At 52.9% G+C, this 27,983-nt stretch overlaps 1 protein-coding gene and 1 long non-coding RNA gene across 7 annotated transcripts; one reads left to right on the top strand and one right to left on the bottom strand.

The window, feature by feature from the left end:
- Positions 1–11: 11 nt before the first annotated feature.
- On the bottom strand, positions 12–16,547 carry B3GNT3 (UDP-GlcNAc:betaGal beta-1,3-N-acetylglucosaminyltransferase 3). 5 transcript variants are annotated; one of them, XM_029917024.1, is made up of 5 exons: positions 16,434–16,547; positions 9,160–9,437; positions 5,812–5,871; positions 3,115–3,749; positions 12–1,585 (listed from the first exon to the last, which is right to left on the bottom strand). In XM_029917024.1, the coding sequence occupies exons 4-5, from the start codon at positions 3,727–3,729 to the stop codon at positions 1,034–1,036; spliced, it is 1,167 nt and encodes a 388-aa protein (XP_029772884.1). In that variant the 5' UTR covers positions 3,730–3,749; positions 5,812–5,871; positions 9,160–9,437; positions 16,434–16,547; the 3' UTR covers positions 12–1,033. The 5 variants fall into 5 exon arrangements, with proteins under 5 accessions (XP_029772884.1, XP_029772882.1, XP_029772883.1 ...); XM_029917022.1 differs by having other exon boundaries at positions 3,115–3,752; positions 16,434–16,546; XM_029917023.1 differs by lacking the exon at positions 9,160–9,437.
- Positions 16,531–23,519, top strand: LOC115273769. Of its 2 annotated transcripts, XR_003900936.1 has the most exons (4): positions 16,531–17,024; positions 18,380–18,457; positions 18,952–19,090; positions 22,954–23,519. It is a non-coding gene; the product is annotated as an uncharacterized LOC115273769 (long non-coding RNA). The 2 variants fall into 2 exon arrangements; XR_003900935.1 differs by lacking the exon at positions 16,531–17,024 and having other exon boundaries at positions 18,238–18,457.
- The last annotated feature ends 4,464 nt before the right edge of the window (positions 23,520–27,983 follow it).

The raw sequence follows: 27,983 nt of genomic DNA, 5'->3' as shown, positions 1-27,983 counted from the left end.
ACAACAAACACTTTGGGTCTTCACAAAACATTTTATTCCCGGATAACCCGCTTCCCAGTCCTCACTCTGCTGAGGTACCCCTTTCCTCCATCCCAAGCAAGACTCCAAAGCCTACGAGGCTGGAGCCCCAGACATCCGCCCAGAGCCTGGGGGAGGGGGTGGCATCAATATTCTTCTTGGATCCCCCCAATCTGACATCCTGGGGTGGGGGCCAGCCCTGGGTCCCCAGAGCTCAGAGACATCCAAGGACCTGAATCTCCCCATTCTCTGGTCATTGGGGTGACTGTGTGTGCTGATCTCTGGCTCTAGCATCGTTCCCTGAATTCTTGGGGAGGAGTATGGAGGCTGGGCCCTCTCGGGGACTCCAGAAACTCTGAGCTTTCCTAGCCTGAGTCAGACAGCCATGTGCCTCCTGCGCGGGACATTTCCACCATTAGAGTGCCTGACAGCACTAGCAGGGAGGGGGTGGTCCCGCCCGTGGGCTCTCTGGCCCCTTCCACTCTCTGAGGTCTGAGGTGGGTGGAGACCCGGGGACCCGGGAGAGAACAAAACCACTTTCCCTTTCCCAAGCTGCCAAATCCTTCTCACTTCGGCTGTACATGGACCTAGGAGTTCCCAACTGACCTTGAACCATGGCTGGAACTCACCTACCATTAAACCACTGAGGGTTTACATGGTTCAAGGAGGGGGTCGGCTGCCATTTAAGGTTCACCCCACGATCAAGGTCGGAGCTGGGAAATGGAAACTTGACTCACATGCACTCTGCAGTTGGCTGCCGTGGAAAGAGACCGTCCCCCTTTAGGCAAGAGGCGAGGGAGGATATAATGAACACGGGTTCGAGTACCGGGTGGGTTCTGAAAGATGTCTAGGAGTTTGCCAGCTAGACCGTTCCCTCATCAGACCGGCCCTGGCACTCCGAGATGCCTGGCCCACTTAGGAGAACAGAGCTTTCTGGTTCCTGGGAGGAAGATGCGGTGGCTCCTTCCGGTGGGGGGTGGAGACCAGAACCTGCAGGCAGCGGGTCGGTCCCACCTCAGTAGACCCGCACTTGTGGGCCGCAGGTGAGGTTGGGCTGGCTCAGGGCATCCCACATGAGCAGCATCTCATATGGCAAGAAGCGGTGTACCAGCAGCAGGTCCCGGTAGAAGCAGGGGTCAAAGGAGGATACGTCGGCCGAGGGAACAGCAATGCCAGCTGTGCGGATCCCGCTGTGGGAGGCGGGTTTCAGCCCCTCCTGCTTCAGGCACATGCCCAGGAAGACATCATCGATAGGGAAGAGGTCCAGGGTGTGGGCGGCCCGGCGCAGGGCAGCGGCCGTGAAGCGGGAGAGCAGGAAGCCGCCCCCCCCACAGTAGGGAGGGTACAGCTTCTCCTCAGTCACCACTGTTGGCACGTAGTACTTGCTCCAGGGAAGCCGGATGGGGCCCACACTGTGGATCAGATGCCCCACAAAGAGGTGGTGGTCGGGGTTATGGTCCTGAAGGTAGGAGACCATGTTGTCTGTGTGTGCAAAGACGTCATCATCCCCATTGAGCAGGAAGCTGGCATTGGTGCACCGTGTCTCCTGCCACTGTAGGAAGAGTACCTGCAGGCGGTGGGCAGGGCACACAAGCTCGAGGTCTGGGGCAGTTGGTGGGGGTCCCTGCTGGCTGCCCAGCCCAAGGAGCCCAGATGAGGCTGTGTCCCCTGGGCAGGAGCCTCAGTCTCCAACTTTCCAGACAGACCTCATCATAGGACCTGCCTCTGGGAGTGTTGGGGACCCGTGGAGATGATGCTCTGTAAGGTACCAACCTGTGCTTGAAAACTGTCACATTTACGTTTATTGTTATTCCTTCTGACTCTGCCTGGCCAAGCGCTGCTGCTAAGTAATTACTTGGTTGTCTATAATGTAACATCTACCTTCCCCACCAGACTCTAGGCTTCCCCTGGGGTGGGAGTAGACTGTGTCTCTCCCACCTGTTATGTCCCCAGCACCTAAGGTGTGGGTCATTGCTTCCTAGGTAGTGGATTACAATTTGTCAAGTTGATAGTTTTACATGTTTTTGTGTTTTGAATTCAGAGCGGGGCATGTTGAGAGGCTCTGGCCCTCTGCCCGCCTCAGTTTCAGTTTCCTCTGTAATAACTTTTGCTGCATTCCAGGCACTGCCTGGCCCAGAATCTCTCATGCAAGTTTAGGAGGCAGGTGTGATCTTTAACCTCATTTACAGATGAGGAAATAGGGGTCTCCAGATAAAGTGACTTGGACAAGAGGTCACAGAACAAAGGGAAAGCAACTTAAGCTACTTGAGCCCAGACCTGTCTGTGCCTGCTGTAAGCAGGGACCTGCCCTGGGTCCCCTTCAACTCCTGGGTAGGTCCTCGGAGCCTCCCATTCCTTATCTGTGTAGAGGCAGGATTCTCTCTACTTCTAGTGGGTTCTTGGCCATCAGAAAGGTCTTTCTTTTTTAATGTTTTTTTAATTATATGTATTTATTTTTGAGAGACAGAGTGAGACAGAGCGCAAGCAGGGGAGGGGCAGAGAGAGGAGACACAGAACCGGAAGCAGGCTCCAGGCTCTGAGCTAGCTGTCAGCACAGAGCCCAATGTGGGGCTCAAACTCACAAACCTCGAGATCATGACCTGAGCCTAAGTCGGACCTAACCGACTGAGCACCCACTGCATAGACCTGGGCCTCATGGGGAGACAGAACAAGAACAGGTCAACAAGATGTTCTGTCCAGCACCCCTGAAGCCTCGCTGATCATTTGAACATCTGGTCCTGCACCAGACGCTTTGCAAACATCTCGTAATTCTCACAGTAGCCCTCAGAGGTGGGTGGGTCCAACTAATCCCATTTCCTTGATAACCACAAGGAAACAGAAGCTCTGAGAGGTAAATGATTATCTTACTTGCAATTTGCAAGCAGACCATGAATTCAGGTTCTGAGAGCCAGCCAGGCTCCTAAACCCCAGTCACCCAGCCTTTTCTCCCTGCTTCCCTTAGAGGAAGAAGACCCCGACCACTGCAGGACAGTAGAGAGAGTGGGGTGGGAGGTCCCCTGGACCCCTCGGAGGAGCGGTGGTGAGTGGGCGGGAAGGATGGGGTGGCCCTCATCAGGTGACTCCCTGCCGGCTCACCTGTTTGAGTGTGAGGTTGAAGAAGGAGTCGTGGAAGTCCCACTGCAGGATGTCACCGTGCACCCGCGCCTCCATCTCCAGCAGCCGGTTGACCTTGCGAGCCTCCAGCGGGTTGGGGGCCGTGCCCACCAGGAAGATGCGGCGCAGCTCGACGCCTCGCACCCGGCGCTCGCGACCCCAAGTGCGCCGCACCAGCTCCCGCCGCTCGTAATTCCTGGGTGAGGACTTGATCACCAGCAGCAGGAAGACGGGCTTCGTGCACTTGTCCAGAGGCACGTCCTGCAGCAGTGGGAAGTCACGGCAGTGTCTGTACAGCAGGAAGTCACGCACGTGCTGCGGCTGCCCCTTGAAGTTGGGCAGGGCGGCCATGGAGGTGTTGGCCCCGCAGGGGGCGGGCGGCTGGGTGGAGGCGTTGGGCTTGCAGGGGGCGGGCAGTGGGCGATGGGAGGGCTGAGAGGGTGGAGAGGGCCAGCTCAGAGCCATGGGGTGGGCCCAGGGCTCCTTCAGGCTCTGCAAGGGGGACGATGACATGCGCAGACTGAGGAAGAAGAGGGTGAAGATGCTGAGGGTTACAGCCAGGCCCACCTCTGGGCGCCGGGGCCAAGGACATCTCATCCTGGTCGGCCTGGTGGTCCCTGCTAAGAGTCACAGGCATTAAGGATCCCGATGGGTCGAACACTGTCCTATCCCCCGCTCATCCCACCTCCTCCCACCCTCCTCAGACAGTGTGGGCTCTGACAGTTGCCCTGGGCCCTGCTGGGCATTAAATACTTACAGAGAAACTGAGGCATGGAGATGCCAAGGTGAGCCTCTCAGGCTCCGGTGCCCAGAATACCCCCTTTTGACCTGGTCCTTCCTCATGTCCCTGCCTCAGAAATGGCGAAGGAGCCCAAAGAATTCCCTCTTTACCAGTTGAGTGCTATTAGGATCCTTCGTGTTTCCCTTTTTACTTGCTCCTCTAGGAAGCTCTGAACTTCTGGCATTCTGATATAAACCATCACCGATGTTCTCTAGACTATGTGTTTTTAATGCTTATTTATTTTATTGATTTATTAAAACATTTTTATGAGGGGGCACCTAGGTGGCCCAGTCAGTTAGGCGTCTGACTTTGGCTCAGGTCATAATCTCACTGCTCCTGGGTTTGAGCCCCACGTCGGGCTCTGTGCTGACAGCTAGCTCAGAGCCTGGAGCCTGTCTTCGGATTCTGTGTTTCCCTCTCTCTCCGCCCCTCCCCCACTTGCACTCTCTCTCTCAAAAATAAATAAATCTTAAAAATTTTTTTAAAAAACTTTATGTTTACTTATTTTTTAGAAAATTTTTAATGTTTATTTACGGGAAAGGCAGAGAGAGAAGGACACACAGAATTCGAAGCAGGCTTCAGGCTCCAAGCTGTTAGCACAGAGCCCATCTCAGGGCTTAAACTCACGTACTGCGAGATCATGACCTGAGCCAAAGTTGGCCGCTTAACCAACTGAGCCACCCAGGGGTCCCAATGTTTACTTATTTTTGAGAGAAGAAGAGAAAGAGACAGAGCATGAGTGGGGGAGGGGCAGAGAGAGCGGGAGACACAGAATCCAAAGCAGGCTGTGCTGACAGCTCAGAGCCTGACACAGGGCTCAGGCTCAGGAACCACAGTCATGACCTGAGCAGAAGTCGGACGCTTAACTGACTGAGCCACCCAGGTGTTTCTAATGTTTATTTTTGGGGGGAGGGGGAGAGGGGGGGACAGAGGATCTGAGCTGGGCTCTGTGCTGACCGCAAGCCCGATGTGGGACTCGAACTCACAAACCACAGATCATGACCTGAGCCAAAGGAGGGTGGTCAACTGACAGACCCACCCAGGTCCCCCTAGACTATTCTTAATGGTCCCGAGACCTGAGTATGACCCCTCGCTCCTCACAGACCCCCCCACGTCCAGCATGATTCAAACTAAGCAAACTTTACTTAGCAAACTCCTGTTCTTCCGTTATAACCCAACTTAAATGATCCATTCTCTGGGAAGCCCTCTTTAACCCCTCAGGAACACTCCTGATTCTGTTCTACTCTGTCTACCCCTCTGGTCCAGCCTGGATCCCCTGGGGGTGTCTGTGTTTGGCCTTGTCTAAGACTGTGGCTTCTTGAGGGTCCCTGCATTGCCCAGTGTGAGGGGGACCCATGGGGGAACCAGGGAATGTTTGAACAAATACACTTAGAAATAAACATACATTTATGAAGGTTCTCTCTGGTAAACTCCTATTCATCCTTCAAAACCCCAGCTCTCAGGTTGCCCCCTCCTAGCAGCTTTCCTTCCCCGTATCCAGGCAGAGCGCTTGGTCTCCCTTCCAGATCCCTTTCCCAGGCTTCTCTGGATTCCCTTAAGTTCCTTTTGCCTGTACTGTTTTTCAGTCCTAAATTTGAAGCTCTATTGTCCAGTGAAGCATGAAAGTCCTGGATCAGACCCAAGGCAGGACTTACCCATTTTCAAATGAGTGTCTTACTGATTCACTCCAGAGAGGTACAGACTCTAGACACCCCCAACTCCTGGGTTTCAATCCTGATGCCATTGCTTCCTAACTGTTGTGCCCTCCATACCCTGGGCCTCGGTTTCCTCAGTTATAAAAGGGGCATCTGAGCTATCTCCAACTCACAGGACTGTGTGAGCATGAAGGGGCATTCAATGAGGGTTTGTTGAATGACTACGTGACCCTCCGGACTTACCTCAGGCTGCCTTGCGGTGGCTGTGCTGTTCTGGGGTCTCTTTGTTCTTCCCACTGGCACCTGGAAAATGTGAGGCCGTCAGTGGATTCTGGAAGGCTCCTCCTGCCCCAAGCGACCCCACCCAGCTATGGCCTGCAGGCAAAGAAGAGTGCGGCTTTCCCATTTCCATCTAGAGGCAGAACAGTGCCTTCCTCCCGGACCGCAAAGCCATGTCCCTAGTGTGCCCCCTGTTGGGGTCTCTGCACACTGCCTGGCCAGGCCTCTCCAGCTAGAGGTCTCCCGGAAACGGGGCTCAGATCCTGCCCCACAGGTTCCGCTGTGTGACTTTGGAAAAGAGGCTTGACCTCTCTGAGCCTACGTAAGAGTGTTGGTGGGGGGATTTTAACCTCAAATGCGCTAGGCATGATCCTGCATCAGGACTTTTGCATGGATCATGATTCCCTCTGCCTGCACTGCTCTCCCCCAGACGTGCACACCAACCCCTCCCTCACTTCCTGTCTGTGCTCCGACGTCCCGTTCTCAGGACACAATATCTCACTAGTAGCCCTGATCTCCGACCCTGTGCTACTTTTTGTTGTCTTCCACAGCGCTTGTGCCTCCTAAAATATATGATAAAACTTTAAAAATGTATTGTTTCTCGGGGCGCCTGGGTGGCTCAGTCAGTTAAATATCCGACTTCGGCTCAGGGTATGATCTCATGATTCTTGAGTTCAGGTCCCGTGTCGGGCTCTGTACTGACAGCTCGGAGCCTGGAGCCTGCTTTGAATTCTATCTTCCTCTCTCTCTGCCCTTCCTTCGCTCACACTCTGTTTTCTCTCTCTCTCTCTCTCTCTCTCTCTCATAAACGTTAAAAATAAATAAATAAATAAACAAACAGGACCCAGTTAAAAACATAATAAAACATTATATATATAATATATATATATATAGTTTCTCATCCATCTCTGCCACCAGGACATGAGCTCCATGCACCTGTCTTAGTCACTATCTTATTCCCAGTCCCCATAACTGTGCTTGGTATGCAATAGGCGCTAAATGTGTGTTGAATGGACGAGAAATGAATGAGCGCCGGATTCCCACAGGGCTGGGACACCTATCTGTCTCCACTACAGGACCCATACTCTCCAGGGGAAACAAACCCTGACTTAAAACCTCACTGAAGTGATACGAGGGGAAAAGAGGCACAGGAGGAAATGGGGTCTGGGGTGCAGGTTCGGTTTGAGGTCTGGATGACATTTAAGCCAGAAGCGAGGGGCACAGAAGAGTCAGCCCGGCGGGATCTGGGGTAAGGTCCCAGGGGAAGGGACGGCAGGTGCACGGAGCTGGCAGAGCCTGAGCTGCTCCAGGGCCCCATCTGTGGGCGGCATAGAGCCTGACCTGCTGCTGCGGCGGCCCAGCTTGGCTGCCAGGCCTGGGGTGGGGTGGGGGGTGGCCGCTGGAGGACAGGGCTGGAGACCCAAAAAGGCAAATAATCTTGGGATGAAACTGTGTACTGATGGATGTGGGACACTAGTGAACCGAATCCCAGAAGGGCATTTTCCTGGACTCAAGAGATGCCTGAGTTCAGCATGGACTGTCAGGAAAGGAGCGCCTCCAGGCAAATCCTGGGCTTCAAGGATAGAAAAGGGGCACCTGGGAAGCTCAGTCGGTTGAGCCTCTGACTCTCAGTTTCGGCACAGGTCATGATCTCGTGGTTCATGAGTTTGAGCCCCAAGTCAGCCTCTGCACTGAGAGTCGGACCTTGCTTGGGATTCTCTCTCTGCCTTTCTCTCTGTCTCTCCCCTGTTCATGCTCTCTCTCTCTCTCTCTTTCTCTCTCAAAGTAAATAAATAAATTTTAAAAAGAGGAAAGGATAGGAAAAAAACAAAACAAAACCTCATGAGCTATAATAGAAAGACTATGTCATCAAAAAGGAAATCAGACTAGAAATGCCACAGTGTCCTCCTGGGCCACCCCTGTGGCCAGAGACCCAGAGATCCCAGAAAAGAATTGCACATCCTAGAACCTGTCTCCTGGGCAAGAGACACGCTCATTAAGGACCCATAAAATCTCAGAGGGTGATTCATCCCTTTCCCCATCCGTAGCTTTTTTTTTAATGTTTATCTTTGACAGAGACAGAGTACAGGCAGGGGAGGGGCAGAGAGAGGGAGACATAGAATCTGAAGCAGGCTCCGGGCTCTGAGCTGTCAGCACAGAGCCTGGTGCGGGGCTCGAACCCAGGAACCGTGAGATCATGACCTGAGCTGAAGTCAGACGCTTACAGGAACCATGAGATCATGACCTGAGCTGAAGTCAGACGCTTAACTGACTGAGCCACCCAGGGGCCCCTCCCCACCTCGCCCCTGGTCCCAACTGCAGTTTAGAGCTGAACTCAGGGATTTTCAAACAGATGGTTCTGTCCCCCAGGAGACACCTGGCAACATCTGTAGACGTTTCTGGCTGTCACAATTTGCAAAGGGTGGACTACGGTGCTGCTAAAGGCATTAAGTGGTTGGAAACCAGAGATGCTGCTGAAATTATCCTACAGGATATAGAAGAGCCCCACCTCTGAATAATCCAGCCGCGAATGTCAACATTGACAAGGTTGAGATATCCTGGTCTAAACCAACAGAGAAACCAGGAATAGAGAACTCAAAACGAGGGAAAACTAGAAGTGCAGAATCAGGGTTGAACAAAACCCCTTGATACGAGTTTATACAAATTCAACATATGGAGTATTTATGAGCTCTCCTATTGTGGTTTTTAAGTTTATTTATTTGTTTTGAGAGCCTGAGCACAAGCAGGGGAGGTACAGAGTGAGAGGGAGAAAGAGAGAATCCCAAGCAGAGCTCAAACTCCTACCAGTGAGATCACGACCTGAGCCGAAACCAAGAGTCAAACGCTTAACCTGCATTCCCAATGTTTCCTCCCCAGGTTCAAGGTTTCTGTAAACAAAGGGATTCTGGGTGCCTGGTGGCTCGGTCAGACTTCAGCTCAGGTCATGATCTCAAGGCTTGTGATTTCGAGCCCCCCATCGGGCTCTGTGCTGACAGCTCAGAGCCTGGAGCCTGCTTCAGATTCTGGTCTCCCTCTCTCCCTCTGCCCCTCCCCAACGCGTGTAAGTTATCTCTCTCAAATAAACATTAAAAAAAAAAAATTAAATGGAGGGATTTTGCTACTCTACCCTCCTAGCCCAGCTCCCATGAGGCTCCTGATTAGGAGGCAGGGCAGGGAGGCTCACTTCCCCTCCTCCCTGTAACAGACCTCCATTAATGCATCCAAGACCCCCTTCCCTTTACCACCCACCAAGGCAGAGGAGAGAACTTCTGAGACTCCCTGTCGGCAAGGCTAAGAGTGCTGAGGACTTACTGGTCTAGTAAACCTCGTGGGTGCTTCCCTGCGCAGCGCCCAGGTAGTGACTGATCTGCCCTGTGGGCTTTACTCTCTGAAGGGGCAGAGTCTCCCAAGGAGGGGATACTTCTTGGTTTCACTTCCTCGGAGCGGAGCGACTGAGCCGCAAGCCTGAGGCCTTTGCTGGGTGGGCGAGGTAGTTGATGAGAAGCTCCTTGCAGGCCTGGTCCAGTCCCCGGACCCCTCCCCAAGATTCTGCTGTCCGCCCCCTCCAGTCCTCATGTTGTGCAGAATGCCTGGATTTACAGGAGACCAAACAGCCGCGAACTCAGTGAAGGCCATGGGCTTTGAACAACTGGGGAAACCGCCACCCCTGTTTCACAGATGGGGGCCAGAGCCCAGGGGTCCCAGGGTGGCCCAATGGGTATCTCACATCACCAAACAAGCCACCTGCTTTGGCTCCAGGTCCTCCAGTCCCGAGAAGGGTCTCAGTGGCTCTTATCCCCCAAAACCCAAAATGAAAACCGTTCATTCATTCAACAAATAGGTCGGGGGAACCTGAGAAGCCTCACCCTTGGACCTGGCCCCCCAGAAGCTCCCAATCTCAGGGAGACAAATCCAGATCCCTGTGGGATCAGGGCTGGGCCAGAAGAAGGGACCAGGGTATGGAAGCTAAGGCTTTGAAGAATGCATAGGAGCTCACCAAGGGGAGTTCAGGTAGAGGAAAGAGCAAATGCAAAGGCACCGAAGGGAAGGAAAATAGGCCTATTCTAGGTGCGGTCTGTAGTTTATTTTGCTGAAAAGTAGGATTTGGAGAGGAGGTGAGTTCTGAGGCTAGGGAATGAAGCCAGACCTGGTAAAGACCTTGAACACCAGAATGAGAAGTGGGGCTGTCTCCTGGAGGTCAGGGGAAGCCACAGAGAGTATGTGAGCAAGAAGTGGGCAAAGTTGACCTTGGCCAGCCACTTCCTCTGTGGAGTCTAGTTCTTTATCAGGACATGACATTGCAGAGCCCCCAAAACCCACCCACAATGAGAGCACTTGAAACTGTAGGTTCAAGGGCTCAGCACACGCTGGCTGTGTGGGAACCACTCCGTGACCTTGGCTCATGGTCCTGGCTCCTTTGGTGCCCCTGGAGTCCTTGCTTTGAGACAGGGATACCAAGACACAGTGTAAAGCAGGATTGGAACCCAGGACTCCGATGGGTGGGGTCTGTCTATCCTATCCTTCCGGTGATGTAGAATTTCTGGGAGATTCCCCACCAAGACCTCAGAGCCTTCCAGAATCTGTCAAAGGAACCAAGGACTTAAACATCCGACAAAGGACAGACAACCCCAGAGCCCAGGTCAGCCAATCCGCCACCACTGGGCTACCCTGGGCACAGGCTGGTGAGTGAATCTATGTACAGGCGTAACCAAGGTATAACTCCCTTACGATGTTAATACAGGAAGAGGAGGTAATTAGTTTAGTCGCAATATCGTAAACACTGTTGAAGAAGGAAGGGCCCGTGGGTGGGGCACCTGATCAGCCTGGGAACATCCTGAGAGAAAGTAATCGCCTGACCAAAGCCTTGGGGGTAGGGTATCCTGGCAGAGGGCATAGCAGATGTGAAGGGTCAGATGCCAAATGTAAGGTGCTGAAGGCAGAGAAAGGGGGCCAGCGGGGCTGGAGTAGGGGGGACAGAAGGGAGATGGTGGTGGGCTGTCAGACCCATGGGGGGCCACTAAGAACCACTTATGCTGTTACATGTGAGGAGCAATGGGAGCCATGGAGGGTGTGTGAGCAGGGCAGGGACAAGATTGACTTATGCTTTTAAGAAGCCCCCTGTGGCCACTGAGGGCATAAGGACAATCAGGGCAGGCGCAGCCAGGGGGAAGGATCTGGGGGCCTGGACAGGAGCTGGTCAGTGAAGTGCAGGGAGGTGGTGGGTTCAGGAACTATGACGAAGGGGGGGTGTCAATGTGTAAAGTTCATGAGGGATGGAGAAGGACAGACCAGGAGGAACAACTGTATGCAGCCTGTGAGCCTTTCACATGGGAGGCAACTGGGGAGGGTTGACTCGGGTGTAGCGACAGACGAGAGGTGTGGGGACATGATGGCAAGTAAACCAGGAAGGCCCCACAGGTACTTGAGGGAGGAGGACATCCTCACTTTGCTCGCACACGATCCTCCATGTTCCTCCCCACAGACCAGACAGAGTGGCTGTGGACAGAGTCACAGCAGGGACATACGGGCTGACTCTCAGGGACCCTCGCTGCCAGACCAGCTGCTCCTGCTCCTGGCTGTCTGTCCTCCAGGCACTGGTGCGATTTCGCCATCACCCAGAGCCTGCTTCCTCTAGCATACACAGAAAAGCCACTGGTCTCAATTTCAAGATCCAAGGGCCTCCCTCTGGGGTGTGGCTGCCAGGTGTGGGAACTCTCAGTCCATTTCCTCACTGCCAGTGACCATTGCCCCCTGGTCTGCTGCAGCCACACCAGCCTTTATGGCTTCTTTCAGCCCTGCCACAGGGCCTTTGCACCTGCTGGACTGCTGTTTCTCCTCTTCCCCCGATCCTTTCCACTTGGGACTCCTGCTCTTCTCCCAGGTTCTCTTTGACCTTCAGGCTCAGCCCAATGTTGCCTTTTTAGTTTTTTAAATGTTTATCTTGGAGAGAGAGAGAGAGAGAGAGAGAGAGAGAGAGAGCGCGAGCGAGCTTGTGCATGAACAGGGGAGGGGCAGAGAGAGACAGGGAGACAGAGGATCCAAAGCAGGTTCCTTGCTGTCAGTGCAGGGCCCAGATGCAGAGCTTGAACTTGAATTCACACCATGAGATCATGACCTGAGCTGAAGTTGGACGCTTAACCAACTGAGCCACCCAGGCGTCCTCAATGTTGCCTTTCTAGAAGGGCCTCAACCTCCCAGCTAGCACAGCCTCCCCGGCTCTGATCTTCTCTGCGGCTCTCACTGGGAAATCTACTCACTTCTCTCCCGGTTGTCTCCCCCACCAGCCTGGAGCCCCAGAGGTGGGGCCAGGCGTCTTGTCCCCGACAGCTGTGTCGCCAGGTGACACTCACTGGTTGGTTGTTGAACAGGGGAAAAATACAAACGATGGCCCACATACTAGCAATGTCCTCATTTCTCCTTTTAGCCCAGCCCCGCTGCAGGTGACACATGGCACCTACCAGTCTGGGGCCCTCCAGGCCTTGGGAGGTGAAGGCGATTCAGTCCCGATAAGTTAGCAAGTGCCCACAGAGCAGAGACCGACCGAGAGGTGCTCCAGCACTAAAGAACCAAATAGCCACAGCACTGACGTCTTCATGATGCGTTTAATGAGCAAGATGCCTAACATTAGCAGGGCACCCGCGTGGCTCAGTCGGTTAAGCATCTGACTGACTCAGGTCGTGATCTCGCGGTCTGTGAGTTCAAGCTCCACATCAGGCTCTGTGCTGACAGCTCAGAGCCTGGAGCCTGCTTCCGATTCTGTGTCTCCCTCTCTCTCCGCCCCTCCTCCACTCATGCCCTCTCTCCCTCTCTCAACAATAAATAAACTTAAAAAACTAAATAAAAAAGAAGCCTAACATTAGTAATTACTATATACTGTTAGTGACCTGCTAAATATTCAGGAAGCGCCCGGTTATAATAATTAAATAGTTGAAGGCAACAATTAATATAGTTGCAAGGCACATTTGTGATGCATGAATGAATATGAATACAATCACAATGAATACGAACAAGCCACTAAACAGTCCTGAGACCCCAATACACAGTCGCTGTGTAGCCATGACTCATTGTGAACACACAGCACTACATATGAAGGGTTCACTGAATAAGGCCCTAGAAGTATGGAAGACACTAGAAGTACGAGCAGAATTAACCCAGAGTGCCTATTACCAGCAGAATTCTGGCCCCACGTCCTCTGCCTACACCCCCAGTTGACAGCCAAGGCTCGGCAAATCCCCAGGCAAATGTGGCTTGGGGCACCTCTGTCCTCCTCACCCTGCCTTCCTCCCCATTGCTCAGAGAGCCCCTCCCTGCTCACACCCTCCAGGGCCTGGACCTGCCCTCCACCCCCACCCCACTCTGCGCTCCTGTGAGACCACGGAGGGCCCGACTGACACGGACTTGGAGGTCCCCATCAAATCAAGGGGATTTCCTGCACGATGCTCCCACTTTCCAGATGAGGAAACTGAGACTCGGAGAGGGGGAGTCCTGGATCGCTCTCCTGGCCCATCAGAGACAGACCCACGCCCTGCTCCTAGTTCCCGCTCCAGGAACCCTGACTGGTCCCCTCGCTGCTCTGTTTCTGAAACAGCAAAGTGAGGGCTAAAACCCGTACCCAGCAGCCGGGAAGACTGACGCCGACGCCCCTGCAGCCAGCTGCGGCAACCCCATCGGTGGACCCGGAGCCAGCAGCTGGCCCCTTCTGGGCCCCAACAGGTGCTGACCATCAGCATCCCTGTGGTCTCTAGGATGCTGTATTGACGACGCTCAGCTGGGATTTTGAGAGGGGCATGGGACATTCTAGGACCTCCAAAAGGCAAAGTGACGCCTGGGAGGGGGGTGAGGGTGGTGACAGAGTGCCATTTGCGGGCATAACGACCTGAGTCCCACGATAGGCTGTAAACCAAAATACACATTTAGGAAGTGCCAACAAGGACAATATTAGCATTGGCATCGGTGACCATTGTCACACTGAGCACCCAGTGTGTGCCATGCCCTGGTCCAAGGTCCTGGACAGGCGGCCAAGACGACCACAAAGAACGCCCATCGCTCATGGAGCTGATGTGTGAACCGGACAGGAAGGCAGTGGATGAGACAGCTTTCTGGAGAAGAACAAGGTCCAAGGCTGGAGAGACTCAAGGGTGGGAGTCGAGGGTGTGAGCCCCCTGCCTGTGCCTGAGCCTTCCCGGGGGACCCAGTCTCCTGTTCCCAGGTGGGTGCGCTGGGCACAGAAAGGGAGCCCCCCCCCACCAGAGGTCACACAGCCAACCGAGGCCAAGAGTGCTTGCTCAGACTGGAACCCTGACCTGCTGGACCCGGGGGTGATCCCTCACTGGCTCACACTAGCGAGGCCTCCCAATGATGATGGACAGGTCCCTATTTGCAAGAAATAGAAGTTATTTTTGTAAGCAGAAGGGGAAAAAAGAAAAAAAGAGGAAAAAGTCCAGTAAAGATACTTCCCGAGGCTTGTTACAGTCAGACTCTGCTTTAATAAAAACCTATGAGCAAGCAGATTTATGCAAACAGGGGCCCCGGGACTTCCTGGGTGTGAAGAAGGCAGAACTCAGGATTGCGTGACCCTGGCCCTGTAGACCTTCGACTTCTCTCTTCTAGGTCCCGGGGCTCGTCAAGGATGACTCAGCAGACTTGACCTTGGGGAGCCCACCTCAGAAACCACTCAGGGTCCCGGGATGGGCCAGGTGGGGACCTGCGGCCTCTAACTAAATGTCGGCCCTACCCCAGCCAAGCCTCAAAGGACATCCTTGGACTCATTTCCTAGCTGGAGGAACTGAGGTCTCACGGGACCTTCCTCGGGGACCTCCTGAAAGCCCCCCACACCTTCAGGCCTCGTGCCGGAGCCCGGCACTCTTCATGACATGATTTTTCTCACGTGAAACTAACTATCACCAATGAGAGCACAGTGAGGCGTGTGGTCAGGATTAGAGTTAATGCCACAGCCCTGTGTGTGGTCCCATTTGGACCACCTGCTCATCTACCCCCCACCCCTGAACCTGGAAGGTAGGGCTTTCTTGGCCTCATTTTTATGATAAGGAAACTGAGGCACAGAGCACTTATCCAAGGAAGGTCAAATGGGAGCTCAGTCCTTGCCTTTAACTACTACCTGGTGGGGCTTCCTTTAGTTTGCTGTGCTGGTAGTGAGCTCCCCGTGAGGGGCATCAAGCCTAGCCACACTCCCTTTTTTGAGGGGTGGGATCATAGTGGGGATCCTCCCCGACTCACAGCAGATGGGAACAAGTCTGGACAAGTCGCTGAGCCTCAAAGGCAGTAGCAGGAAGAGAAGTCACCTAGGAACACCTTACCCCGTCCCCAAGGGGTGACCTAGCCCAGCCCCAGGGTTCCTGGGCCAAGGAAGCCTGTCTGAATCCCTCGAGCTCTGGCCTGGAGAAGAGACCCTCCAAGGCCCCTTCTTGGTCCCCGATACCCAGAGCACCTGGAAGGAACTGCCACAGCCTAGGGGTGAGCGAGAAGGGAAGGGTCTGGGTTGGACAATCCTCTCACACGGGTTGAGTGGGGGCCCCATTCCCTGACGCATTATCCACACCTCTTTGTCTAGACTCCTCAGCCGTTGCCTGGCCCCGCCTGATGGCCGCCTTAGGAACCCACAGGGCAGTGCAAGAAAGTGATAGCCCCAGGGCCGGCTCTGGTGGGGTGGGGGAGCTCACTTGCACCATCTGAGTAATGGCCATGAAAAAAACTCTGACCTTTGAGGGCAAGTGGGTCAGGAACTTGGAAGGGTGGCTAATGACAGTGCCCTACAACTCTCCCCGCCCTTGACGCATAGGGAAATGGAAACTCAAAGACCCAAAGTCACTCGCCTGAGGTCCCCCAGGGGCCAGGAGGGCTCCCAACATGAAAACTGCCCCTGGCTGAGCATCCCAGGGAACCTCATGGAAGCGGAGTCTTCGTCCTAGTCAGGGAGGGGAAACCGAGGCATGTTCAGAAACCATGAGCTCCCAGCACAAGCCACGAAGCCAGGTACTGGCTGAACAGGAGGCGATAAGAATCCCAGAGGAAGCCACGAGCTGAGGTCCCCAGCGCCTGGGAAGGCTGGCGGTGGTCAGTGGTTCCCTCTTCCCTCCAGAACCAATAAAGACCCCAGCCTGGGCAACGAGGGGGGGGGGGGGGGCTGTTCCTGCCAGGCCCTCCCAACCAGTGCGCCAACAATCTCGACACAAAAATGACAACAGTAAGAATAACAGCCAGAGCCCAGAGAGCGCCCTCCACTCCTCCACTCTGATTCAGCCCTTTCCTGGGAGGTGGGCCTCGAGGAGTGGGGACCGGGCTCCAGGGACGCCTCTCTACGGACAGAGCTGCGACAGGACAGTGCCAGGAGAGACTTCCTTGCCGGCCAGGCTCGAGCCGGTCTTGGAGATGCCGGCGGCTGCTACCACTGATGGGTGAGGGCCACCGGGCCATTAAGACCTGGGGCTCCGAGACCTCCCGGCATCTTGGGGGTAAACGCGGTGGAGCCCCGATCCCAGGGACCTGCCTGGGCTTCCCTAGAGCCCCGACTTCTCTTCTCCCCACCGCGGGGGTCCACCAGGTCTTCAGGGGCCCCCAACACTCACCCCGGACAACGGTCCAGCCTCTACCTCTTAGCGCTTCTGCGCTGCGAGCAGGAGGGAGAGCTTCACCTGTGCGCGAGCCTCCGCCTACCCCCCCCCCTCCGCCCCCCGCTTTAATTCCTTCCTGCCTCCTCCCAGCCTCACGTCCTGCCGGCCTCCCCTCTCCCAGCCTGACCGAGTTGCTTAATGGCCCAGTAGAAATTCACCCCGCCGGCCCCTCCCTTCTTCCCTTCTCGACCCCGCCCCGTCACCTCTGCCAGCCCGCTCCCTCCGCAACCTTCCTCTACTACCTCCTCCGTGCTCCTCGGGGCTCTCACCCTCACTTGGGTCCCGCCCCCCTAGAGCCAGAGAGTGAGCTCCCTGCGGCCTGGAGACGCACAAAGCAGCGCCTTCCCAGCCCCTGGCTCCGCACACGGTTGATCCACAGTGTGTTTGATGGAGAGATGGTTCAAAGGGCGACTGCGGGGCAGGCTGGACCCGGGGACTCTTCAGATCTCTGCAAGGGGGTTGAAGACCCCAGAACCCAAAAGCCTGCCCTGAACCCACAGCCCCCGGGATGGGGAAGGTTCTGGAAGCTGGAAGTCAGATTTGAAGGTTCTCGGGGTCGGGGGTGGTAAAGATTCGAATCCTGCCCCTCGCCGCATCTGAATCTCTCGAAATGTCTAGTCTTGACACGTTGGGGTCGGGAGCTCTAGTTTGGGGGAGATCCAGTTCCATAGGTGTGAACCAGGTGATGGTTGGAGTCACCCTGGGCCTCCCCGCCTCATCCCGAAAGGGGAAGGAAAGGGGGCGGGGCCTGGGTGGGCGCGCTTCAGTTTCCTGCTGCGTAAAATGGAGGCACTGAGCCCTGGCTTCCCCAGTCGGGAGAGGTCTGGGGAGCTGGGGCAACACGGGGCGAGTGCACTATCCACGCCGCGGGTATGAAGGGCCATTGCATCAGATGGCATTGCACCAAACTTGGGCATTTCATGCTGCAGTGGTGCCGACCCACACGCTTTCTGGCTACGGGGAAAAAAAAAACAGCGCTGTAACTTTGGACCTTGTGAAGGTCAATGCTCCCCCTGGGGGTGGGGGCGGGAGCGTCCGCTCAGGCTTGGGTTTAAGTTCCTTGCTTATCTTATGGGCTGCCGTGGGTTTTCTGAATTCATGGGCCCCACAGGAGCTGGAATCAGATGCCCCTCCCAACCCCTCTGTAACAGACATTTCCTGCGTCCCTTGCCCTGGAAACTTCGAAACTTCATCGGTGTAATCGTGTGTTCAGAGTGACGCGTTCAGAGTGATGGAGGAAGTCAGTTGAGGCACGCCCAGCCCAAACAGCTGCAGGAAACTGAGGCCTGCAGGGTCTGAAGGTTGAAGCATGGAGACAGCCGGGGCGGCTTCAAAATCTTCAAGGGCAGACTATGGTGCTGGAGGGCCTGGGTTCACATTCCCCCTAGAAAGAAGTGTCTTATCACCCAGCAATTCTCCTCCTAGGGAGCTACCTAAGAGAACTAAAAACAGGGGTTCAAGCGAATCCTCATACATGCGGGACTATTCACTGCAGCCCAACGGTGGAAGCAACTCAAGGGTCCGTCAGCAGACCAAAGGATGAACAGAATGTCTATTCTGTGAAAGTTAAGGAAGGGAAACGTCAGGGGTGCCTGCGTGGCTCAGTTGGTTAAGCGTCCGACTTCTGCTTAGGTTGAAATCTGACAGTTCTGTGTTCCAGCACCGTGTCAGGCTCTGTGCTGACAGCTCAGAGCCTGGAGCCTGTCTTTGGATCTGTGTTTCCTTCTCTCTCTGACCCTCCCTTCTTGCTCATGTTGTCTCTCTCTCTCTCTCTGTCTCTCTCAAAAATAAATAAAAAATGTTTTAAAACAACAAAAAAGAAGGGGAAACCTCAGTAAAATAGAGTTGGGAAGGGAAAGCAGTACTCAACTCTCAATTATAGGAGGAATTGTCAATTACAGATCCAAGGCGAACTGTGATCCAAGGCAGAACCATCAAGAGGAAATAATTATCAACAACAGGTCCTTGAGGAAGAAAAGGTGGATTTTTTGCATTTCCCGTAAGAGATCAATTACCCCCTGGAACTCAGCCAGTGAACCCTGTGTTCACGCTGAGCTCCTGCTTCTCCCCAATGGGCTTTAATTCAAAGCAACCCCTCCCAACTTCCTCCTCCATAAAACAAGGGTTCCTCCTCTCCTTTGTTTGATGACAAGCCCATGGTTTGGCCATCGCCTGCTGGTCCCAAATTGTAGTTCCTCTGCTTTCCTCGAATAAATCCATTTTGCTGGTAACATAACCAGCTGTTTTATTTTTACGTTATTAAAAAAATATTTTTAAGAGAGCAAGCGAGTGAGCAGGGCAGAGGGGCAGAGGGAAGCAGGGAGAGACAGAGAGAGAGGAAGAGAAACTCCCAAACAGGCTCCATGCTCAGCACAGACACCAACGCGGGGCTTGGTCTGCCATCATGACGTGAGCTGAAATCAAGAAGCCGATGTTCATCTGACTGAATCACCCAGATGCCCCTATTTTTAAGATTAACATTACTCGGTGATCAGAAGTGGGAGCCACAGAAGAGCCGTCCCCCTCCCAACAACTCTGAGGCTGGTGAGCGAAAAGGGCACGGAACCCCAAAAGCTGACTGAGCTGCAGTACTTTCTTCCCAACCACGGAGGGTAAGTCTCTCCCGGATTCTAAGCTCGGCTCTGTTTGGGGTTTCAGCTCTCCACGTTTCCATTCAGGATCTGTTTTAAAGCTTTGTCCTTTCGAAGAGTACTTATTTGACTTTTGGTCTCTATCCCTTTCGGCACCAGACTGTCCCTACTGGAACGGATACCGCTGGGCTGCCTCCTTTTTGGAACAGCTCCAGTTGGAACTGTACTGGCCTTTGTTCCAATTCCTTCTGGAACCTGGCTGTTCCCCACATTGGATTGTTTTGTTTTGTTTTTTTAATTATTTTTTGTTTTACATTTATTTATTTTTGAGAGACAGAGCACAGATGGGGGAGGGGCAGAGAGAGAGGGAGACACAGAATCCGAAGCAGGCTCCAGGCTCTGAGCTGTCAGCACAGAGCCTGACGTGGGGCTCAAACCCACAAACCATGAGATCATGACCTGAGCAGAAGTCAGATGCTTAACCGACTGAGCCCCCCAGGCGCCTCGACACTGGGATGGTTAGGAGTCTGTCTTTTTGCACTAGAGAGAAACCTCTACGAAATGGGATCTGGGTCATCAAAATGCTGTGAGCTCCCCTTTGTGGGACCCCAGCCATTTTAAGATTGAAAACTGCCGTCCTGGGGCGCCTCGGTGGCTCACTTGGTTAAGCATCTGACTTCACTTCAGCTCCGGTCATGATGCCCCGGTTCGTGAGTTCGAGCCCGGCATCAGGCTCCATGCCAACACTGTGGAGCCTGCATAGGATTCTCTTTCTCCCTCTCTGTCAGTTGCTTGCTTGTGCACGTACGCGCTCTCTCTCTCTCTCTCTCTCAAATAAATACATAAACTTTAAAATAAAATAGGGGCGCCTGGGTGGCTCAGTTGGTTAAGCATCTAACTTCGTCTCAGGTCATGATCTCAAGGTTCAAGAGTTCGAGCCCCATATCCAGCTCTGTGCTGGCAGCTTGGAGCTTGGATTCTGCTTCAGATTCTGTGTGTGTGTCTCTCTCTGCCCGTCCCCCCAACTCATGCTCTGTCTCTCTCAAAAATAAATAAACATAAAAAAATAAATAGGGGTGCCTGGGTGGCTCAGTCGGTTAACTGTCTGACTTCAGCTCAGGTCATGATCTTGCAGTTTGTGGGTTTGAGCCCCGCATCGGCCTCTGTGCTGACAGCTCAGAGCCTGGAGCCTGCTTTGGATTCTGCGTCTCCCTCTCTGTCTGCCCCTTTTCCACTCGTGCTCTGTCTCTCTCTGTCTCAAAAATAAATAAACTATTAAAATTAAAATAAAATAAATTAAAAATTCTGTTAAGACACTGTTTTAAAACAAACAATTGTGGTTCCCCCCTCTTGTACATTTCGAACAAAACAGACTCTGTAGCAAATGTAATTTAGCACAGAGTGGCCATTATGGGGAAACTTTGACCTCCCCAAACTTACTTCCTCAAAACTGAATTGGACAGGGGTGGCTCAGTCGGCTGAGCGTCTGACTTCGGCTCAGGTCATGATCTCGCAGTTTGTGGGTTCGAGCCCCATGTCAGGCTCTGTGCTGACAGCTCAGAGCCTGGAGCCTGCTTCGGATTCTGTGTCTCCCTCTCTCTCTGACCCTCCCTTGCTCACACTGTCTCTTTATCTCTCTCTCAAAAATAAAAAACACATTAAAAAAAATTTTAAAACAAGATTTTTAAAAAACTGAATTGGACAGCCGTGGCTCTAAGATTGTCAAAACTGCATGAGATGCCTAATTTAATTGGTATTTTGAAGCTTTCAAACATTATCAGGAATCTAAAATCACCTTTTTGTAGAATACTATTTCTAAACTAACTGAGGCAAATGAACCATTGAAAGAAGCCAAAATAGGGGCACCTGGGTGGCTTAGTCGGTTAAGCATCTGACTTCAGCTCAGGTCATAATTTCACGATTCATGGGTTCGAGCCCCGCATCGGGCTCTGTGCTGTGCTGACGACTCAGAGCCTGGAGCCTGCTTCAGATTCTGTCTCTATCCCCCACCCCACCCTGCCCAATCTCAAAAGTAAGGAAACATTATTTCTTCTTTAAAAAAGAAGGCTTCTGAGGCCTCTCTTTCCCCCTCTGCCCTGCGGTGTCTCCGTCCCCACGCACACCAGCAGTTACCCTATGCTCAGGCCACAGTTCTGATGCCATCATCCTTCTATCCTTGGGCCCTGCCTCCTCCCCTCTGTACCCCATTCTGATTCTCTTCCTTTCTTTACTTTTAAATTTTTTTATGAGAGAGAGAGAGAGCACGAGCGAGCACATGCGAGTGGGGATGGGGAGGGGCAGAGAGAGGGAGAGAGCATCTGACTTTGGCTCAGGGTCCTGATCTCTCAGTTCATGGGTTGAGCCCCATGTTGGGCTTTGCACTGATGGTGCAGAGCCTGCCTCTGGTTCCCTCTCCCTCTCTCTGCCCCTCTCCCACTCGGTCTTTCTCTCTCTCAAAAACAAATAAGACATTAAAAGTCATAATAAAATTAAGTATTTGAGGAATCAAAGAAATCTCAAATTTCTCACAGTTCCCTGGACTAAGGATGAACAATGAGCCAGAGTTTCCTTTTTTTTTGAGAGAGAGAGAGACAGCACGTGAGCAGGGGAGGGGCAGAAAGAGGGAGAATGTCAAGCAGGCTCTGCTGTTGGAGCTCAAAGCCTTAATCTCCAAGATCACCACCTGAGCTGAATCAAGTCGGGTACTTAACCGACTGAGCGCCCCAGGCGCCCCCCAGAGTCAGAGTTTTCTAAGGCGCCTGAGGACCCCCATAGGTTTGCTGAAGAATTTGGCCTCCATATTCAAAACTTAACCAAGCTGGTGTCTGAGATTTTTACTGATGAGTCCACAGGCTGGTCGGTGAGGGCCCCGCTAGGCACTGGATGATACACACTAGCCCGCTGGGAACATCGTGAAAGAGATTTAGAGAAACAGACCCTGAACTTTTGGCAAGATGCTAGAATTCTCGCTGGAAATATCCACAGAGCAAGTATAGTCGCTTCTGGAATGAAATCCAAGCTTGCACACGGCCTGCGGAACCTGTTTGTGACCGTTACAATCAATTTCAAATTGTCCTCGTTTTTTAAAAAAAATTTTTTTTTGAGAGAAAGAGAAAGCGGGGGAGGGGCAGAGGGAGAGGGGCGGAGGGAGAGGGGACAGAGGATCTGAAGTGGGCTCTGTGCCGATAGCAGAGAGCCCAATGTGGGGCTCGAACCCATGGCCGTGAAATCATGACCTGAACTGAAGGCAGGCACTTCACGACTCAGCCACTCAGGCGCCACTTAAATTTTCCTTAAAGAAAATTCTGGTCTTTCTTTAGATGTCGGATCCACCCAGGGAACGTTAAACTCTTTGTTTATTAATGGGCTGAACCAGGGGCACCTGAGTGGCTCAATCTGGTGGGCATCCGACTTCAGCTCAGGTCATGATCTCGTGGCTCATGAGTTCGAGTCCTGCGTCGGGCTCTGTGCTGACTGCTCAGAGCCTGGAGCCTGATTCAGATTCTGCGACTCCCTCTTTCTCTGACCCTCCCCTGCTCGCACCCTCTCTCTCTGTCTCTCAAAAATAAATAAAAAACGGGGAAAAAAAGACTCAATTTAAGGGGCGCCTGGCTGCCTCAATCAGTAGGTAGAGCACGCGACTCTGATCTCTGGGTCATGAGTTCAAGGCCCACGTTGGCCACCGAAGTTACTTAAAGAAAAAAAAAAAAAGACCCAATTTAAGACACAAAGTTCGTAGAAACTCTCCAAATGGCTTGGCCGAGAGCACTGCTGTTGGTCTTTGAAATCTCAGGTGCACTTTGTTTGGAACTCCTAGACTCTCACCCTTGGAGATAGTCACAGGGTGTCCAATGCACTTGACCGCTGCCTTTTCTGCCCTATAGTTGATAAAGGCGAGATACCACCATGGGGTAAAACCCTAATAGCTTCCGTGAGAAACTAACCGCGGTGTGACAGAACACTCTCTTCAGTGCGTCCTCCCGGGAGCTGACGACCTTAAGCCTCACACCTTGCAACCTGGCGATTTCACCTGTTGGAAAAGACCAGCCCCCAGGAAGGCTGTCTTCGACCTCGCTGGAAGGCCCTTCTCCGGTACCATTCACCGCCTCCACGTGACGGGTCCAGCCCTGGCCGGGCCTGCGTACCAGCGGTGACTCCTAAGCAGAGACGTCCCAGAACCAAAGCAGAGGGCGTCTGACAAGACCGTTTCCCCGCGTTGTCCGATGTCTGTGGAGCAGGCCTGGGTGCCTTTTCCTCACTGTCGCTTCTTTTCTTTTTTCATGGGAACACAGCGCCCTTGTCTGCATTTCTCAAGCCCTTGAGGAAAGGGGAGCGGGGGAGACACTCTGTTTTTGAATATGGACTTGCAGAAATTATTTCATGATGACAGATTAATGTTTCACTTATTTTTTCTTCTCTTATATTTTATTTTTTAAAGTTATTTATTTTTGTGAGAGTGAGCAGGGGAGGGGCAGAGGGAGAGGGAGACACAGAATCTGAAACAGGCTCCAGGCTCTGAGCTGTCAGCACAGAGCCCGTCGCGGGGCTCGAACCCACAAACAGTGAGATCATGTCCTGAGCCAAAGTCGGATGCTCAGCTGACAGCCCAGGCCTCACTTACTTTTTTCTGAAGGGTTAGAAGGTTCAGAATTCATCAAAGTCTGTCTTTCATCTGAACTGTTAACTGACCCCAGATTCTTGTCCAAAGTCACCGGGTCAGAGTTTGCAAACTTGCGGCTGTATTGTTAGATAACATTTGTTTCCAGATAGGTCTTTTGAGATAATAATACTGTTTGTATATTATACATACTATTTGTATATATAAACACAAACGGTTTGTATATGAGGTAATAATACTGCACGTTTGAAGTTGTGCTGTTTTGCAAAATGTTCATCAGCGGTTGCCCGTATTTTTGCCTGCGCTGTATCTTCCCAAATGCATCTGGTTATCCCTTCAGTGTCCTCTGCTGGATTCACACTTCCGTCTTCCTGCAGCTTTAAGCAGGGACTTCCAGGAGGCGTGCACGAGTCTGGGTTTGCCTCCAGAGAGAGAAGTTTTCTCTCGTCGGAATACATGCCAATAAATTAATTTTTAGATTATTTTTATATAAAAACATTTTTTATTATTGAAAAACATTAAAAAAAAATTTTATGTCTTTATTTTATTTTGAGAGAGAGAGAGAGACAGGGAGTGAGTAGGGGAGGGGCAGAGAGAGAGGGAGACACAGAATGTGAAGCAGGCTCCAGGCTCTGAGCTGTCAGCACAGAGCCCGATGCGGGGCTCGAACCAACAAACCATGAGATCATGACCTGTGCTGAAGTCGGCCACTTAAACAACTGAACCCCCCAGGTGCCCCTGAAAAACATTTTTAAGTTTATGTATTCCAAGAGAGAGAGAGCATGAGTGCATGCATGGAGGGGAGGAGCGGAGAGAGAGGATCCCAAGCAGGCTCTGCACTGTTGGCACAGAGCCCAACTTGAGGCTTAAACCCATGAACCGTGAGATCATGATCTGAGCAGAAGCCAAGAGTTGGACTGAGCCACCCAGGCGTCCCCCTCCACCAATTAAATTTTTTAAGGATTTTATTTTTTAGAAATTCTTTTTTTAAATGTTGATTTATATTTGAGAGAGAAAGAAAGCGAGCAGGGGAGGAGCAGAGAAAGATGGAGCAGAATCCCAAGCCTGAAGTCGGGCTCGCACCCACGAACCATGAGATCATGACCCGAGCTGAAACTAAGAGTCGGACGCTTAACCAAGCGTCCAAGATATTCAGTAATCTCCACCTTCACTGTGGGGCTCCAACTCACAACCCCAAGATCAAGAGTCGCAAGCTCCACCCACCGAGCCAGCCACGAGAATCCCGCGCCAACCTGGCCACTGTCCCATCTAGGGTACTGGGGTAGAACCCTTACGCCGTTTGACTGCTTGGAATTGTCACGTTGCTTTTGGTTTTGTAATTGTTGCCTGTCAACCGTTTGTAAAAAATGACGTGCCCAGTCTCCCTTGCGTACAGTCTTGGTAAACATGGCCGCACGTGGGTTCTCCTGCTTACTGGCCCTTGCTACTCGAATGTGACCTCAGGTTTCCGTTCTGTGTAATAGCCCTTGGGGGCAATTATGGGACATGATACCCAGGAAAGACCCTTCCTGACACCGAGGAACATGAGGTTGTTGAATGACAAAAACCTAACTCTTGATCAGCGATGCGTTTGGAGAAAGAGCTTGGTCCACACGGGGACATGTGAACACTGATAAAGGGGGCCCTCACTGAAGGGTAGTCAGTGTGGAGGTAAAGGGGGTAATCCAGGCTAAGTGAAATAAGCCAGTCAGAGAAAGACAAGTACCATATGATTTCATGCATCTGTGGAATTTAAGAGACAAAACGATGAACGTAGGGGAAGGAGGGGGAAAAAAAAAGAGAGTGAGGCAAACCTTAAGAGACTCTGAATGATAGAGACCAAACTGAGGGTTGAAGGAGGGAGGTGGGAGGGGGATGGGCTAGACAGCTGACAGGGGTTAAGGAGGGCACTTGTGTTCTATGTAAGCGACCGATCACTCAATTCTACTCTTGAAACAAATTTACACTATATGTTAACTAACTAGAATTTAAATAAAAACTGGGGGGAAAAACCCACCCTGAAACAAAAACAAAAAGTGGAGCCGGAAGAGGGAGCCCGATTGCCCCAACACCAGATACAGAAAGAACTGTCAATTACAAGAGAGTCCGCATCAGGAAAGAATCATCAGCTAGCGACCCCTGCAGGAAAAGACGGGCATTGCACCTCCCACAAGAAATTGTCCCCTGAACTCCCACTTCTCTCCGCTGGACTTTAGTTGGAAACAGCCCCATCCCAGCTTCCTCCTTCTCCTATGCTTCTTGGACGTGGGTAGGTTTTACCATAGCTCCCACGCCCCAGGTTGCGGTTCCTCTGCTGTTCCCGAATAAACCCATTCTGCTGATAAAATAACCAGCTGGCTTCTTTTTAAGGTTGGCAACCCTGCGGTGGAATATTACTCAGCCATAACAAGGAGTAAAGCACGGACACGCTGCAACATGTGTGAACCTCAAAAACACAAAAACGCAGTGAGAGAGGCCAGACACAAAAGGCCACAGAGTGCATGATTCGGTTTATAGGAAATGTCCAGAACAGGTGAGTCCACAGAGACGGAAAGCAGGTCAGTGGGAGCCAGGGGCTGCGGGCGGGGGATGGGAAGTGACAGCTAATGGGGACAGGGTCTCCTTCTGGGCCCGATGGAAATGTTCTGGAACTAGATGGAGGTGATGCATGGTACAACATTGTGAATATGCTACATGTCACTGAGTTGTTCACTTAAAAAAAGTTTATTTATCTTTGAGAGAGAGAGAGAGAGAGAGAGAGAGAGAGAGAGAGAGAAACAAGCAGGGGAGGGGCAGAGAGAGAGGGAGACAGAATCTGAAGCAGGCTCCAGGCTCGGAGCTCAGTGAAGAGCCCCATGTGGGGCTCGAACCCACAAACGGTGAGATCCTGACCTGAGTTGAAGTCAAATGCTCAACCAACTGAGCCACCCGGGCGCCCCAAATTGTCCACTTTAAATGGTTAGTTTTCTGTTATGTGAATTTTATCTCCATTAAAAAGAAAAAAACCTGACTAGGACAATCATCAACTGGGGGTGACTTCTAGCAAGTGACCTAATCACTCCGTACCCCAGACTGAGATTGGGGGTCTCCCAGGCCTAGGAGACCACGGCACCATAAGCCACCAAAAAACGACCTGCCCACCCAGGGCTGGCCACTTCAGTGTGTGTCCCACCCTCTGTTGGGACTCTCCTTCCTGGGACTCATTCTTGAGAGACAGGGATGTGCCCCAGCAGCTCTGGAAGGCTGGGCAATGAAGAGGCCACGCCCAAGAAACGCCTTCTGTGTTTTAAAATGTACCCAATCTCCCTTGCGACCTGAAGAAAGCGAAGTTAAACTCGATAGGAGCCGGTGACAAAGAAGACGGTGTCCTGTCATGCAGTGGCCCATGGAATGGAGATGGGCATCCCAGTTACTCAGCCACATAAGACCAGGACAGGGACCATCTGGGAGGTACCGAGGTCACTGCACGTGGATGCACGCACGCCCATGCACACACATGTGTGCAGATTTAGGATGGAGGGGACACTTCCATTGGATGGGACATTTGATTCGGCTTCTTTGTTGGCCCACGAGCCCGGGAACCACAGCTGATATGAAGTTGCAGCTGGGGACCTGAGGCCCCCGCCAGGGGGAGGGTCCCGCTCAGGTGGCTCTGAGGTCTTAGCGCTGCACCTGTTCAGGCAAGAACGTGAGTACGCCAGGGCCATGGCTGCCTGGACGCCTCATTCGTGACAGCGCCTCCCGAAACTGCCGTTGGTGCAGGCACTGATGATGGTGCACTGAGCTGCCGGTGCTCCCCAGGCGTCCCCCAGCTAGTGGCTTTCTCCCGTTTTGCAGATGAGGAAACTGAGGCAGATTCCAGATTCCCCGCCCCTCCCCCCCACGTCCCGTGCCCTCTGTCTTCGGAGAACCAAGTGGGAGGAGGAGAGCGAAGGGCAGATCCTGCTTCCTGCTTCCTCAGCTCCGTCTGGCGCCAGCGTGGTCCTCGGGATCTGCGTGGGCTCAGGGTCCTCACGTGCCCATCGGCGTCCAGGACCGCCCGCTGAGCCCACACCTGCTTCCCACCTGCCTCCCACACCTGACCTGGGCCCCGCTCGGCCCAGCCCTTGCCCAGGTGCACCGGCCTCCACCCCGGCTCCCAACAGAGAAAAGCGCCCGGCACTGCCGGAGAGCTCATTCTCTATCAGGTGCTCTTCGAAGTCTGTAACCTCCCTACAGCCCCTGACTGAGGTGGGTTCCAGGTGACGACGTGGAGGCCAGGGAGGTCAAGTCACCCGCTCAAAGTCACACGGCCAC

The sequence above is a fragment of the Suricata suricatta genome, chromosome 12 (genome assembly GCF_006229205.1).
Source record: "Suricata suricatta isolate VVHF042 chromosome 12, meerkat_22Aug2017_6uvM2_HiC, whole genome shotgun sequence".
Lineage (NCBI taxonomy): Eukaryota > Metazoa > Chordata > Mammalia > Carnivora > Herpestidae > Suricata > Suricata suricatta.
The sequence above is the reverse complement of the archived record's forward strand: the minus strand, read 5'-3'. Positions and strand labels throughout refer to the sequence as shown.

What these genes read in the sequence shown, in the direction of transcription:
- B3GNT3 (XM_029917025.1), bottom strand. Translation starts at nt 5,657, where the DNA reads ATGGCATCAGGATTGAAACCCAGGAGTTGGGGGTGTCTAGAGTCTGTA. An exon ending in AGAGTCTGTACCTCTCTGGA is followed by an intron (nt 3,750 to 5,599) that starts GTGAATCAGTAA and finishes GACTCTTAGCAG; the next exon opens with GGACCACCAGGCCGACCAGG. An exon ending in TCAACCTCACACTCAAACAG is followed by an intron (nt 1,586 to 3,114) that starts GTGAGCCGGCAG and finishes CACCGCCTGCAG; the next exon opens with GTACTCTTCCTACAGTGGCA.